Raw genomic sequence first — 12,448 nt, 5'->3', positions numbered from 1 at the left:
AACTGTGAGATCATGGCCTGAGCTGAAGTCAGAAGCTTAATCACCTGAGCCACCCAGGTGCCCCTGGGCAATATTTGTTATTGAAAATACCATAGTGTATTTAGCCATCCTGCTATAAATGGGTGTTACTTTATTTCTAGTTTTTTGGCCACTTTAAATAATGCCTCAGTAAACTGGTATTTTTGCTTCTTATTCCCAGGAGTAGGATTGTTGGATAAAAGGGTAAATATATTTCATTTTTAATGGATATTTCTAAACAGCTTTTTAAGAAGACTATAACATTTCAAATTTTCTTCAACAATGTTTGAGGATATTCTCCTATGCTTTTCAGGGAATCCTTTTGTTTTGTTTTATTTTATTTTATTTATTGATTTTTAAAGATTTTACTTTTAAGTAATCTCTACTCCCAACTCACAATGTTGAGATCCAGAGTCATATGCTCCACTGACTGAGCCAGCCAGGTGCCCCTTGGGGAACCTTTTAAAAAGAAATATTCCCAGACTCCACACCACAAAGATTCTGATTCAGCAGGGCTGTGGAGAGGTACAGGAATCTGTATTTTTAAAAGCTCCTAGATGAATCTCAGGTGGTATTGGAACCTCTGCATTTAAGTACCAGGAAATACTAAAAGTAATATTTAGCTTGATCTTTTAGATTAGTATCAGGAATATCCTCCTTTAGCCAGATACATATATTAGAATCAAAATACCAAATCAAGATATGAATTGGTGATAGACATATACACCAAATGTAGGTCAAGGGCATGTGCATTTTCAGAATGGAAGACTTAATTAGTTGTATTGGGGCGAGCCCCTTGGGAGTCACATATCCAGTTTGGAGCAGCTCTTAATAATCTAGCAAGATGTTGAGGAAGAGATAAGCATTTAGTAATGGTTCAGAATTTAAGCATTTAGTGATTGAGAGAAGCCAATGGGGAAATAAAAGAGCATTACACGTATAAAATATTGTTGAAGAGCTCCTACTCATAGTAATAGGAAGTGAAAATCAAGAGACTTGAATTTTAATTCTGGTTAATCTACTTACTACCTTTCAGACCCTGGAACTCATTTTCCTGTTATATAATATGAGGAGGTTTGATAGATGATTACTATGTTCATTTCAATTTCTAACTGGACAGAAGATAATGTTCCCTTTGTCATCACAGATGCTCTAGAGAACAACTTTGTCGGACAATTTCCTCTGTATATATTTTAAGTCTTGGGCGTAAGTCTGAGAGAAGTAAAGCTGATTGTGCTTACATAAATGAAACAAGGCAAGATGGGGACATTCAGTTGTCTGTCCACAGAGCCCCTTCTATAACAATGTTCTTTAAAGCCTGTGTTCTGAGACTCTTGTGGCCTATAGGAAACTATCCGTATTCTGAAACTCCTGTTTCTACATCTCAGGAGTACATCCTTCACTGGATTTAGGGATGCTTATTTGTTATTTCATGAAAAAAGAACTGAGTTTCTTGCTCTCATGCTGAAGTTAGGCTTCGGGAGAAGAGATGGCTTCAACCTGTATTTATGTTTTCCTCCTCAGGCTCTGCAGATGGTGTGGGGAGGAGGTTGCACTCAGCCCCTGGCCTGGGTCTCTCAAGGACCCCAACAGCAGAAATGGAGCACAGTCTCCATGAAGCCAGCACAGTGCCTGCTTCTCAGGTAGCAGCCTCAGGTCCTAAAGTGCTGGCATGGGGTGGTGCATTGGGACAGGAAGTGTGGAAAGATATAACTGGTAGGGTTGGTGGTAAAGCAGGAATATGATAATGTGGGGCTGTTAGAAGAGAACAAGGTTAATGATGGGGCTTCTTTTGAATGAGAAAAGATTGTCATATGGCCACTACCTTTCAAATACATTAATTCAGGTCTGTACTAGTGAGTCTTACCCTATTTTCTCCCATACCCCTGGGGACAGGGTCTGTGGGAAAACCATAGGTCTGGTGTTTTGTGTCTGCCTCTGTATGTCTGTGTGTTTGAAGGCTGCACCTTGCCGAGGCCCCAGCAGGGAGTATGGGGAGGATGATCAGTACGGTGCAGAGAACTTCCACCGCATCTCACGCAGTCTCAGTGGCACAGTTGTCTCAGAGAGGGACGAGGCTCCAGTCTCTTCCCACAGTTTTGTAAGTAGAATCAGGGTCTCTATTCAGAGCACTGTCTTTCTTTTGCTAGGTAAAAATACACTATATGTGAAGGGGCAGGGGAAATTAAAAGTTGTAATTTGGGGGAAAGCCATGTGCACTCAGCAAAAATGATGACACATAGTCATTACTTTATTGACATACATTTTGTTAGAGCCCAGAGGGATGTCCCTTCCCTAGAGCAGTTCTGGAAGGCATATTAAAGGGTTCCCTAGGGTGAGAAGAGTCCTACTAGCCTTGAGAGAAGTCTGAGAATCAATGGCTGCTGATTGGATCAAAACCCATTGTACTAATCAAAGGAAGGGAAGAGATGGGATGAGATATTTTTTTTTGCCTTTTCCTCCCCACTCCAGTATATGATTGAATGGGATCTAGTATGCTTTCATGCTAAAATAAAGCATGTGCTTGGCAAGAAAAGGAAAGTGATTTAAAATCTTCCTCCTTGAGGCTTTTCATATGGAATTAATGCAGTGATCTGTAGGTGAAAGGGACAACCAAGTCAACAGAGATCAACAAAGTCAGATAGTTTCAGTGGCTGGCTTTATAAATTATGCTTTTGAGAATTTCACATACTTGCCCAAGCAAATTGAGTTTTCATTACAATGGAGGTTAGGATGCAAATCTCTAGTGCATTAAAGCTTGTTCACTAGGTCAGTTTGATAAAGATTAAAAAAAATTTTTTTTTAGATACATGATATAAAAATAAAAAGGTACAAAAGGGTACATAGAGAAAACCAAGTCTCTGTTCCACTAGTCCTTCAGATCCACTTTCCCTCCCAAACAGCAGTCATTTTTTCCAAGTTATTGTTCATAAGTTCCTAAACAACTGTGAACATCTTGCCATTCTTTTTGGGGAAGGTGGTCTTTTCTGCCTCACATTTGTTCTCATGTACTGTTAGTGAATTTAATAGCAAATTGTTACTCTTCTAGGGAGCTGGCTTTCTTTCTCCTGATTCCTATACCATTTATTTATTCACTGACTCATTCTTTTAAACAAATGCTTATTGAGCATATGTTCCAGGTATTGTGCCTGGTGCTGGGGATATAGTGGTGAGTGAGCTAGATGTAGTCCCCGCTGTCATGGCCCTTACAGTCTACCTGGGGAGACAGATAAATAAAAGAATTATAATATGATAGGATTTAATGCTATGGAAGCATAATAGAAGGGACATCTAAACCAGACTTGAGGGATCAGGGAAGGCTTCCTGAAGGAAGTAAAATGAATATAGTCTGTAAAGGGACTTCAAGCAGATATTCATTGAATTAAAAGTTTATTTGGTATGGCAGGATTAGAGTCTGGCGAGGACTCTGTTGGACAGAATTAACAAATGAGACTGGAAAGAATATAACTAAGAGTCATATCATGAACCACAGTACGAAGTTTGGGAGCGTAGAGAGAAGTGGACATGTTGGGAGAGCCAAAGAGGAAGTAAAAATCATTGGGACTTGGTGTCTGATTCATATGGGGAGAGGAGAATCAAGGATGATAACCTGGAATTATTGGTTGACAATGATGTACTTGAGGGGAGAGATATGTATAATTTTGGATATACTATATTTGAGTGGAGATATCTGGTAGGCCTTTGGATGTGACACATAAAAGCTTGAAACCAAGATTCAAGAATCATAACCTTCGAAAAGAGGGAAAGAATATTGTGAGGAGAAGGAAAGAATATTATAAGAAGGATATATCTCTGATGAATATCATATTTAAATGGTTTATCTGAAGAATCCTAAAAGGAGTGAGGACCAGAGAGGTAAAAGGGAAACCAGCGTGGCATCACTTCTTCTGTGCAGAATAAAGGAATAGTTGGCTATGTCACATGCTGAGAGGACTGGCACTTGGTCCTTAGGCCATATGGTAAATGCTTCCTATGTTCCTTGCTGTGGTAGTTGCTATGAGCATACACTGATGAAATAACACAAATTTTGCCCTTGAATAGCTTACAACTTGGTTAGGAAATAAGATACACTGGTATATAGATTGTTTTATTTAATATATTATTTATTAGGTGCCTGTAATGTTCCAGGTGCTATTCAGGGTGCTGGGAATACTGGAGTAAAAAGAAGTGTATTCTACCAGGAGAGAAAGACAATAAACAAGTAAACCCCAGACAATGTATGATCAAGAAGAATAGAACAAAGCAAGGGGATAAGGAATAGAGAGGTAATAGTGGTTATTTTCAGGGCTACTTTTGATACAGTAGTGAGGCAAATCAGCTCTAAGGAAGTAACATTTGATCAGTGACGTCAGTGATATGATGGTGTGAGCCATGGGAAGACTATTCCAGGTAACAGAAACAGAAAGTGAAAAGGCTCTGAGTTGGAATGAGGTTGGTGTGTTGGGGAAAAGTTAAGAAAGTTACAGTGAAAAAGGCACAGGAATGGTAGAGATAAAGTGAGAAAGATCATCACCATTGCTACACATAGGAACTTAACAGGCCACAGTGAGGAAGTAGCAGGCTGGGATAGGAAGATCAGATTGGAGGCTGTTGGGAGTGGTTCAGTTGAGTTTAAATATAAAACCTATAGGTAGAAATGAGTGTTCTTGACAAAGGCAACTAAAGGAATCGTGAATGAGAAGTGCGAAATCAAGGGCAATGTCAGCATTTGAATCTAGGTGACTTAGGAAAATGTGGTACCAGGAGGTGGAGTTTGGAATGATGTTGGTTTGATTTTGGACATACTAGTGTTTCAAATATTAAAGGGGCTATTTCTGAGACTTTGCCACAAAAGTGAATGACTAGTGGAGTATAGTCGACACAATCATCAGTGGTTACAAACTTGACTGGCAAAAGAGGAGACTGCACTATAGCAGTGACGGGGGAGATGGTGGAGTAGCAGAATTCTTGATTGTATATTTAAGGAGATACATTTTTAGTTCCCAATATTTAGAGAGAGTATAGAATTTTCTTTTTCAGTCTCTCAGTCTTTCTGATTTTTTTTCTCTTTCCTATTTTTTCTCTTTTTAAATTTCTATCTCAGTCTGATTCTACTGTTAGCATTAAAGAATGGGAAAGTGAGGGCTATGAGAAAGGTTAAAGGAAGAGGATCTGCAGTTCTGTGTCTCCATTTCATAGTGGTCTGGATGTCCCTAGAGGAGCTCATGGGAAGAGTGAGTCAATTGGGTCCCTCTCCAGAGCTAGGCATATTGGTACTCTAATCCCCTCCATCTCCCCCTGCTTGCCTCACTGTGTTTACCCAACCATATCCTGCTGTGTGTTAATCCTCATCTTTATGTTTTTTTGTCTTGTCTCACTATAAGGATTCATCAAATGCGAGGAAAAAGCCTTTGGAAACCGGGCACCGTTGTTCCAGCTCCTCTTCCCTCCCTGTCATCCATGACCCTCCTGTGTTTCTCCTTGGTCCCCAACTCTACCCACCCCAACCACAGTTCCTGTCCCCAGATGTCTTGATGCCCAGCATGACAGGGGAGCCCCATAGACCCCCAGGTAACTCTCCCCAAATCTAATATTATGTGCCAGAATGTGGTACTTTTCAGGGATGACCTAGAAAGATCAAATCAGTATACCTATTGGGGGTGGGGGAGTCCCAAGGTGGGTGGTAAAGGGATATGAATTACCACTTTAAGATCAATCATTGGTTTAGGTGAATTGTGATTGAATCATTACTTGGGCAACATGGTTCTTTGATTTGGGGGGCTCTGGTCTAGATCTTTAGAAACTGAACTGGCTCTATCATGATAAGCTTATAAGCGACCAAGGGGAGTTAATATTCAGTCTTTAGGATCCTCCCAAAACAAAAAGTGTCATCTATTAGCTAGTTTCTCTCCTACTATCCCCTGAATCTCAGCTGAGGTATAGTCAGGAGGACAAGGAATGAATGGGAAACCTGGACAGACCCTATGTATGGAATACCTGTGCCATATATACAGACCCAGACAATCCTAGGGAAGGTGGGTAGCATCCTTTTGGCTTTCTTTGACCCTCTGTATTAAGATTTGCTACTTTTCTTCCACATGAAGAGGCTGAATCTATAGCTTAAGGCAATGATTCTCAATGGGAAATAGGAGGTACTACTGGCATCAATTAAGTGGAAGCCAGGATGCTGCTAAACATCCTACAAAGCACAGGGCAGTTTACCTACACCCACCCCCACCCCCTCAACAGATAGTATCAGCTCAAAATATCAGTAGTGTTGAGATTGAGAAACCCTGGCTTACAGATATAAATGCCTTGGGGCAGGGAGTGGTTGTGGTTCTAGAACAGAAGAGTAGTATTGCTGATATGTGTCCAAATTTTAGGGAGGTTTGGATAAGCAGGCCTTCTGGGTAGATGAACTTTCTATCACTCAGTGGAACAGCCAGGTAGCCAGCCCCCTTTGACAGTCGTTAGGGGCATCTGATCCATCAGGCAGTATTTTAGTGCAGCCTGTTCTGCACTAAATGTTATAGTGAATATAGGGGAGAAAGAAGGTAGCTCTCTGTTCTTAAAGAGCTCAAAGCTGAAATAATCAGAATGTGCATGCATATAAAATATATTGCAGATGTTGATGGGCTATAAAATAAAGAATGTAAAGTATTTTTTAGAAGTGATTTTTAAAAATTATGTATTTTTTTTTTTTTTAAGTAAAGGGGAATTGATGTGTAGAAAAGGCATTCCACACTATATATGTGGTAGGAGTGTGTGAACAAAAACAAGAGATCTCAGAGACTGAGCAAGAATGTAAGCAGAAACATTAACTAGAGTGAAGGTACCAAATTGAAAAAGCAGAGTGATGTTTTGGAGTGGTGGCTCTAAGAGTAGAGTTGTTACACTGAGTATACATTTGCAATATTAGGGAGGCATTCCTGGGGAGGGAGTGGAGGAAGAATTATAGTGGAGTAAAGTGGAAGTATGGCAACATTTACCCAGGTAGGAGGGAAGAGACTTGATTTTGATGTATATTAAGAATTCTTAAAAATGAAATTAAAAGCAAAGCTAGTCTTCTTCCCCTGAGGTGTATGCTCTTGGAGGTGTGGGGAGTTGAGAGGTACAGCCAGGAATGATCCTCTGGGAAGGAGAATGGTTTACTGAAGATGCTTAATATTTGGGTTTCTTTTTCTCTTTTCAGGAACTTCGAGGAGTGTCCAGCAGTTTCTGGCTATGTGTGACAGGGGTGAAACTTGCCAGGGGGTCAAGCACACAGGAAGGACTCTGAACTACCAGAGTCTCCCCCATCCTTCCAGAATAGATGCCTCTTGGGGACCATGGTCAGAGACCAACCAGCATATTGGGGCCAGATTCCTGAGTACTCCAGGGTGCACGCCTCAACTGACACACACTGCCACACTACCAGAAAGGCGCCAGGGCCTTCAGGTTCCTCATGCTCAGTCCTGGGGGGATCTTTTCCATTCATCCTCCCACCCTCCCATTGTTCACCCTGTGTCTCCACCATCAAGCAATCTTCATGAACCCCTGAGGTCAGCTTGGAATTTGGGTCCAACTCCTGGGTCTCGAGCCCCTGGTCCTCGAAGAGTAGATATGCCCCCCGATGATGACTGGAGGCAAAGCAGTTATGCCCCACAATCTGGGCACAGGAGAACAGGGGGAGAGGAGTTTCTATTTGTTCTAGCAGATGCTCCTGGAAGAGAGCAGATAAGGGCAAGGGCCCTGCAGCACAATAGGTGGTAAGGGTCACCCCTTCCCTTTCCTGGAACCACAGCCTTCTCTGTTAAACTGTACTGTGGAGGAGCTGGCACCCTGCATCCCTGCTAGGGTTGTGCTAGTCTCATCTCGACGTAAGAGTTGGCAGTGTCCTAGGGGTACCAGGAACCCCTAACAAGACCTGGATCTTTGAGAGGGAATATTTGAAATTCCAATTTTCTTTCACCTAGCAAAAGGAAGCAACTGCGGTTTGGGCTCTATTTGAGCCACTTTACAGATGAATCCATATTACCCCAGACACTAGTCATTTCTTAGGATCTTAGGGTCACCATTTTATTCCTGGATCCTTTATGCCCCCACCTGCACCTGAGCCTTTATCCTGTGTTCCCTAGTATACTGCCAACTTCTATTCTTTGTTTTACTTACCTATCCTTATTACCTGACCTTCTGTCTCCCCATATCTCATCCTCAGAGGGACATGTAGCTGTGTGGTCATGGTCTTGACCACATCATTCAGGGCAGCCTGTTTGCCCCGGTATTATGAACGGTCAGCCTTCCCTGTGCCCCGACACCTTAGGCCTAGAATGCAGAGCTGCCAACGTAACATTTGCCCTTCTGAACAGATGGAGTCAGGCACACTAACACACCTTCCTGTCCTCAGCAGCAGAGCCATTACTGCCACTTGCACAGTCACCATTGTAAACCCTCAGAGTCAGCTAAACTATTTTAGGGCCAAACATACTGTTTTTGTAAAGTATTTTTCATTAATAAATCTTTAAGATAGTTGTATTTAATTCCTTGTGATTTAATTGTCTATTTAATGCCTTTTGTATGCTCTTGCTCTTTTATGTCGGGGATGGAGGGGAAGGCCTGAATAAGCAAGAAATATCAATTCCCAGGGGACTGGGGCTCCCAAAGAGAGGACCATGGCACAAACGTGTGTGTGTGTGTGTGTATGTCTTTTGACTGAGTGAAGGTGAGGAGCCAAATAGTTGGATATATACTAAAGGTAGGAATTAATGGGCCCCTAAAGTAGAATGGCTTTCCTTGTTATTACTGTTGTTAGTGTATTTCCTATTCCTTTCCTGCTAAAAAACACAACGTTACATGCTTTATCCTTCCCTCCTTAGGGAGATTTTTTGGGGATTCAGACCCCTCTTAGAAACCCACTGCTGATCTATGTATTCTTGGTGCCCTCCTTCTACAAGTTTGTGCCTCCTATCCCTTCCTTGCTCTCTTCCCGTGGCTGCCACTACCCTTGCCTTCCCTGTGGAATTTCTGTACTTCCTCTGGTGGTCCTCAAATCATTGAAGCAGGTAGAGCTATTGATGGTGAAGAGGAACAATTATTGCACAGAAACAGCCATTTTCACCTCTGACTCACTCCCAATTCTCCCTCTAAAGGATATTTTGTGGGCTCCCTTTGCAAAGAATACCCTTTGGACACTTCCCCACCTCTTTTATCCCACGTCTCAAGATCACTGAAATTGACAGAAAGAAGAGGTAGAAAGGTGTTCTTTGAGACCTTTGGACCACTGCTTACCTAATTAACACCATCCATTATGAACAGATTATGAGAATTTAATGTTCAGGAGGATAGCAGGAATTTCTCATGCCACTTGGATTGTATGCCACCAAGATATATAGATCTTAGTGGCTATGCTGGTCTCTGCCCAGTGATTCAGTACATCTCCTACTGTCATACACATACCTTCTAGTAACTATTGATTGAACAATCAGTTCTTGTCCCACTACTCCCTTCCCCATGAAGGTCCATCCCTATAGTTTCCGTAAGTCATCAGGGCTCAGATTCTGTATGCACACAGAAGTACCATATGAAATTTTTTATGAGGAACTAATTTCTCTATGTACCCCTCTGCCTCCCAAATCTCTATTTTCTGAATGGATCAAGAGGGAGGCTGTGTCCTTTTCAGGTGTATACTTTGAACATCCCTTGGTTGTCATCCCTTTCCCCTTACCTATTTTGATTCTTAACCCTTGGAGTCTATTCTGCTCTATCTATATTCTCACCCTGTGCCTTCAGACTCTTGACAATTCCAGGCTCTAAACATAAGGGTCAGATAGATTCTCAAACTCCATTTTGAACGGTCACTTCCCTCCAGAACCTACAGTGCCTCCTCTATTTTCCTGTCCCTTACCAACCAAAGTACTCAGATTTGGTAGTCAAATTGTTATACATTTGTTTCTCTATTAGTAGGAGATTCTCAGGTTTGAATAAGTCTCGCCATCTTACTAGGAGCTTCATGAGAGCCAATGTCATGTTTCCTAGCGCTCATTCACTGCAGCTACTAGCAATAGATAGCCCTTCCTCTTCACGGTCTATTGTTTCTGCCTGCCCAGAATTTTAACCTGATCCCTTGGCCTCGTCCTGTTTCTCTCCCAGCCTCAGTAATTTTGCCCAGGTCCCTAGAGTCTGCCCCGCCCCCGCCCCCGCAAGCGCGGTGCATGCCGGTCTTAGCCCCTCTGTAGGGAAAGAGGGTCCGCCATGTTCCCCGGCGGCGCCGCCGCTTGGCTCTGGTAGCCGCCGCCCCCGCCCCCAACCCCGCCCGGCCCAGCGCCTAGCCGAGCCCCGGGCCCAGCATGGCCGCCCCGGAGCCGGCCCGGGCTGCACCGCCCCCACCCCCGCCCCCGCCGCCCCCTCCCGGGGCTGACCGCGTCGTCAAAGGTGAGAGGTGGACGAAGCCCTGGGGGCCTGGCCTGAGGAGCTGTGTGTAAGGGCGGGCGGGAGACCGTCCCCTCCGGAGCGGGCCCGGAAGGGCGGGCGAGTGACTGGCTGCCTCCCTTGGGGAGTGGCCCCTGGGCGGGCCCCTGCTGGGCTGGGCTGAGTCGGTAGCGGCGGCTCCGCGGTCTCCCGCATGCCTTCAGGCCCGAGGCGGGGGTTTCGCTCTCGAGGTCTTCTAGTTGTGGGGGTGAGTCTCCGATCTGCAGTGAGCCCCTTTCTTTTCCTCCTGGGCCTGTCAAAGCGGCCCAGAGGCCGCGATTAGCTTCCTGCTCCGCGACAGCTGCACGCCTGGCTTGCCTGGGCGGACCGAGGGGCTCGGAGACCTTCAGCCACGCGGGGCCGGGCGATGAGCAGTCAGAAATCACCTCGGCTTTGGCCCACGCCTGCTCCCCAGTGACAGCCGTCCTCCCGATTCGCGCCTAGTTAGCGCCAGCCGCAGGGGTTCGCGCTTGGCCCTCAGGTGTCACTCTACGCGGAAACTGGGGGAACCATGTGGGATTGGACAAGGGTGAAGAGACGAGGCAGGATTTGGGGGTCCTGGCTTTAAGTGCAGAGAAGATGGAGAAAAGGCAGCATAAAGAAAAAAAAAAAAAACCCAAAAACCTGATCGATAGGAAAAAGCATTTACTTAGAAAACCGTCAACACCGGTCAAAGGCCAAAAAGGGTTACCCCTCACCTTGTGAACACATACCCATAGAAAAAAATTAAATATTTCTCAGGTGGGCAGAATATATGTATGTTTACCGACAACAGGTCAGCAGAAAAATTTTAAATAGAGAAATTGAGGGCAAATTGACTGTTGCTTAAGATTTCCATGCTCTCTAGGAGAGCCCATCAACTTCATACGCTGCTGTGGAGGTGAAAAACAGAATTTGAAATGATGTTTATTTACCATATGCAGCTTGGTCAATACATTGACATCATTTTAGAATAAAGTTTTCTTTATCGTATTACATTTATTTTGGAAAGGTAGATACTTCTTTCATCTGTTCATTTTCATTCAGCTTCTCAAATATACTGGTACAATGTTTAAACACTGTTAGTCCACTTTTTGCAATTTGACCAGAAATGTTTCCATTAAAATATTTAAGAACAAGAAAACCTTTTTCCTTTGTGTTTTTTTTTTAATTTTAATTTTTCAATTTGAGCCTCCTTTAATGATAACACTGATTTGTATCCAGGCTTATGTAGACAATTTTTAAAAGTTAATGGTATATCCAGTTGGGCCAGTCATTGAAATGAGCTGATTAAAGAGTTTATGGAATCCTGAGAAATCTGTGTAAAAAGAGAAGAAGAGAAAAAAAGATTGGTAGTTCAGGCATTTATCCTAAGTTTTGCGGGGGTTGGGAACAGAGACATGGGCTGTCTCTTCTTTTTCTGAGTAGGTATATGAGTTGTATGTTCATTTCTCTGGGCACTTTTCACCCTACTATTAGGACTAGTCACATTCCCGAACAATGAGTTTTTGCTATCCTTATGCTTGTGAGTCTTCTTGGTTTTTGTCATATATATGGTAATGTTTTCCCTGTACTGCTTTAATACGGTAAAAATAAGATTGCAAACATAAGGTATATTCCTTAGGGGTGAGTTGTGAATCCACAACAGTCATATTTATAGGTTATTGGTGTGGAATAAAAGTCCTTTGATTTAGGTAAATAGGAAAAGAGCTTGTTGGTGTGGAAAATTATTCATTTATAGAATTATAAATAGAGCTCATGGATATAAGATCTCATGTGCTTGGTAGTATATTCTTCACCAGGACAATTTTGATTTCTTTATGGAATTCATTAGCAATTAGAAAGCCTGATAAGGATCACATGTTTAGAAATGGTGGAAACAGACTAGTTTGCCCTGCTCATCTCAGCTCTGGCTTCCTCAGAAATTACTGGGAAATTCACCTTTCATACAGAAACCATTTTTAGATTTCATCTTCAGGCTTCTTTCTTGCCTGCCTTCTTTCAG

The 12,448-nt window shown here is 43.0% G+C and overlaps 2 protein-coding genes across 8 annotated transcripts in view; both read left to right on the top strand.

Moving 5' to 3' along the window:
* Positions 1-8,537, top strand: part of USP54 (ubiquitin specific peptidase 54) — a 63,732-nt gene extending 55,195 nt beyond the window's left edge. For 2 of the 4 annotated variants that reach the window (XM_047072963.1, XM_047072965.1), the window contains 4 exons: positions 1,543-1,661; positions 1,979-2,119; positions 5,403-5,589; positions 7,211-8,537. In XM_047072963.1, the coding sequence (XP_046928919.1) occupies positions 1,543-1,661; positions 1,979-2,119; positions 5,403-5,589; positions 7,211-7,770 (1,007 nt within the window). In that variant the 3' untranslated portion in view covers positions 7,771-8,537. The remainder of the gene's footprint in view (positions 1-1,542; positions 1,662-1,978; positions 2,120-5,402; positions 5,590-7,210) is intronic. The other 2 variants (XM_047072964.1, XM_047072966.1) reach the window with 1 other exon arrangement.
* Positions 8,538-10,323: 1,786 nt separating this feature from the next.
* Positions 10,324-12,448, top strand: part of PPP3CB (protein phosphatase 3 catalytic subunit beta) — a 58,950-nt gene continuing 56,825 nt past the window's right edge. For all 4 annotated transcript variants that reach the window (XM_047072962.1, XM_047072960.1, XM_047072961.1 and 1 more), the window contains exon 1: positions 10,324-10,428. In XM_047072962.1, the coding sequence (XP_046928918.1) occupies positions 10,344-10,428 (85 nt within the window). In that variant the 5' untranslated portion in view covers positions 10,324-10,343. The remainder of the gene's footprint in view (positions 10,429-12,448) is intronic.

The sequence above is a fragment of the Lynx rufus genome, unplaced genomic scaffold (genome assembly GCF_022079265.1).
Source record: "Lynx rufus isolate CCGP_SWC_20201006 ecotype Redwood Valley unplaced genomic scaffold, mLynRuf1.p SCAF_11, whole genome shotgun sequence".
Lineage (NCBI taxonomy): Eukaryota > Metazoa > Chordata > Mammalia > Carnivora > Felidae > Lynx > Lynx rufus.
Note: the sequence above shows the minus strand (reverse complement) of the source record. Positions and strands in the feature narration are given on the sequence as shown.